At 56.4% G+C, this 2744-nt stretch overlaps 1 protein-coding gene across 1 annotated transcript in view; it reads right to left on the bottom strand.

Moving 5' to 3' along the window:
• Positions 1 to 2185, bottom strand: part of LARP1 (La ribonucleoprotein domain family, member 1) — a gene marked incomplete at its 5' end in the record, with an annotated part of 7703 nt that extends 5518 nt beyond the window's left edge. Inside the window, 4 exons of the mRNA XM_008940643.1 lie at positions 214 to 383; positions 1230 to 1404; positions 1614 to 1758; positions 2023 to 2185. Of these exons, the coding sequence (XP_008938891.1) occupies positions 214 to 383; positions 1230 to 1404; positions 1614 to 1758; positions 2023 to 2185 (653 nt within the window). The remainder of the gene's footprint in view (positions 1 to 213; positions 384 to 1229; positions 1405 to 1613; positions 1759 to 2022) is intronic.
• Positions 2186 to 2744: the final 559 nt, after the last annotated feature.

Here is a 2744-nt window from a genome sequence, read left to right as displayed (position 1 = left end):
CCCTACTACAGCCAGGAGCTGCCCATCTGAGGAGAACCTTCTTTACACCGCTGAGGAGCAACTCCAGAGGGGGTCAGATGGGGCCAGGAGAGATCAGGACATCACTCCCATGACCAACACACCCTATCTGATCCGATACCTGCTTACTTATGATTCAAGTCCCCCAGACAACTGCAAGACCCTCTCTCCAACAACTCCTACATCACCACCTACCTTGGGCCTGGCTGGGGAGGGCCGAGGTCTCTTCTTCACTTCAATCCAGGTCTCTGAATCCAGGTCTGGAAGACTTGCAGACAGGCCCTTGGGCATCGTCTTCAGGTTACTGACCTCCTCTGTTTTGGTGGGGACTGGACTGGCAGCACGTGGGGAGCCAGGAGCAGACTCTAGAGCCAACAAGAGCCACCATGTGCTTTAGAGGGAGGGAGCCTGGGGGTTGTGTACTTAAAGCACCTGACCCAAGGGGGAGTTTCCCTGGCAGCATGGCACAGCTTGTAGGACTAGCAAGCATCCAGTGGCCAAAGGTTACAAGCACATTGCCTGCATGTTCCAAGGGAAAAAAAGATAATAATGTCTCCAGTTAAGGGTGCAATGCTGGTGGTGGCAGCCACAGAGTTCTGCAGGTGACAGTTTCCCAGACGCACAAAGTTCTAAAACAGATGATCTCTCACAAAAACCTTCCCAGGACAGTCTGGAGCCAGTGGGAACAGATCTCCTGCCAAAACTCACTCTTACAACAGCACCACGGAGGTCCTCTTGGCCTCTCCTCCCACCAGCCCCCACAGGATGGGCTGATGAGAGGCAGAGCACAGCCCATGAAGGACAGCAGACCCTTCCTCAGCACTCAGCTGACAGCTCTGTACCTGCTGCTCCATCTGTGCCCAGTTTTCTCCCCATCCTTTAAGGAAATGTTGGCTTCCAAGTATCCTCTACTCTGCCCAGCAGCAGTAGAGCATTTCCAGGCACAGCCAAAGACTTCCAGGAGGACTGACCCTCCCCAAATCCCTTCAGTTCCCAGAGAGTAAAAGCCACAGACTCACGTCTCCTTCATGTTTCCCCATGTATGGAGGAACCAGCACTCCGGGGGGCTGAGGTCAGAGCCCACACACCAGCTCCCACCACCAAGCAGAAAGTGAAGGGCAGAGCCCTGCCCTGGGGAACACTGCTGACTCCCACGCCTTCGGTCCTGCTGCAGCATCAACAACCTCCCTCCACATTCCCCCAGTGCTCACCCGTCTCCTTCTGGAAGCTTTGCCGGGGCACAAACTCGGGGCAGTTGATGAACTGTGAGAAGTCTGTTTGCGTGTAGTCTGCCATAGGAGGGCCAGGCAGAGCCCACTTTTCTGGCTGCTCTTTCCTTCTGATCTTCTCATCCACAATTTCCACCACCTTGCTGTCCTTCAGAGCCTGGAACCAAGTGATACCCAGTTAACTCAGGGCCCTGACTCAGCACACTGAATGGGTTCAGCCCCAGCCGTTCCTCCCTTGGAGCAGGAGGAGCACGTCAAGGACAAGAGAAGGCTCCACTTGCATCTCACCCACAGTCCATCTAGAAAACAGGCCTCAGACAGGGGCGGGAAGACGGAGAAGGGAAGTTCCTGCGCCCCTGCCCTCACCTTGATGATGAGGCTGATGTCGGTGGTGAGCGCCTGCACGCGGTGGAAGCTGGCGATCAGGGTGATGGGGAGGAACCCATCCGAGTCCATCTTGCGGCGCAGGAAGAAGTCTCGCTCCAGGTTGTCCACGCTGAAGTAATATTCTCTGCACGGACAACACGGCAGTGAGAGGCAGCTCCAAGCCACCTTCCTCTGGACAGCCCTGAGGAAACAATCCCTCCCACACCCTTCTGCTGCTGCAAGGCTGAGGAGAGCCAGCTGAGGGAGCCCAGGCCTGGGGCACACTGGTGCTGTAAGCTGCACGGCACAGCCATCGCACCTCGGCTCTAAACCTCCCCACGGGGTTAGGAGAGCATCTGTGAACATCCCACCAGGGCCCAGGGCTCGGACAAGAAGAGGTGGTGCTTACATCTGCCGCTTGATGTAGTCCTTGAGCAGCTCCTGGTCCACGCTGTAGAGCTCGGCGCTGCTGATGTTGTCGAAGTAGTAAGTGATGTTGCTGGCGTACTTCTGGGTGCGGGAGCCGTCCGAGCCCTCGAACTTCCGGTACCCGTACTGGTAGTCGAAGTGCCCTGTGAGACACCAGTAAGGGTCAGCACAGACCACCTGCATCTGCTACACCAACTGCACTGCCAGATGAGGCTGGACTCCTGCACAGGTAGCTCCCTCGGCACAGTTCCCCCACGATGGGCGCCACTCACCCACATCCCTCAGCCTCCTGCTCTCAGCCCTTGCCACAGAAGGGATCCCAGTGAAGCCTCAACACACCAAGCCAAAGAGAGACCAGAAGCCCTCGAACCCAGGAGCAACTGGGCAGCCTGGGTGACACACAAAGGCTCCACACTGAAGCCATACCAGGGTTAGCACAGACACTGCCCTGCTAAATGCCAGCACAGATGCTCTTTCCCCACCCAAGCACAGCTCATGCTTGGCTCTCAACATGACAGAAAGCACACAGGGAGGATATCAGCAGGCGCCAGCTCCTGCGCACAGGGGCCCTTGCAAGAGGCAGAAACAGGTGGAAGAGCCCGGCCCGAGTAGCAGAAAGACATTTGCCTTTCTTAAAACACTGGTAAGAATAATTTGCCTGTATTAAAAGCAGCACAACTTATCAGCTGGGATGACCTGCCA

Source organism: Merops nubicus, unplaced genomic scaffold, assembly GCF_000691845.1.
Source record: "Merops nubicus isolate BGI_N331 unplaced genomic scaffold, ASM69184v1 scaffold40585, whole genome shotgun sequence".
In the NCBI taxonomy this organism is placed as follows: domain Eukaryota; kingdom Metazoa; phylum Chordata; class Aves; order Coraciiformes; family Meropidae; genus Merops; species Merops nubicus.
The sequence above is the reverse complement of the archived record's forward strand: the minus strand, read 5'-3'. Positions and strand labels throughout refer to the sequence as shown.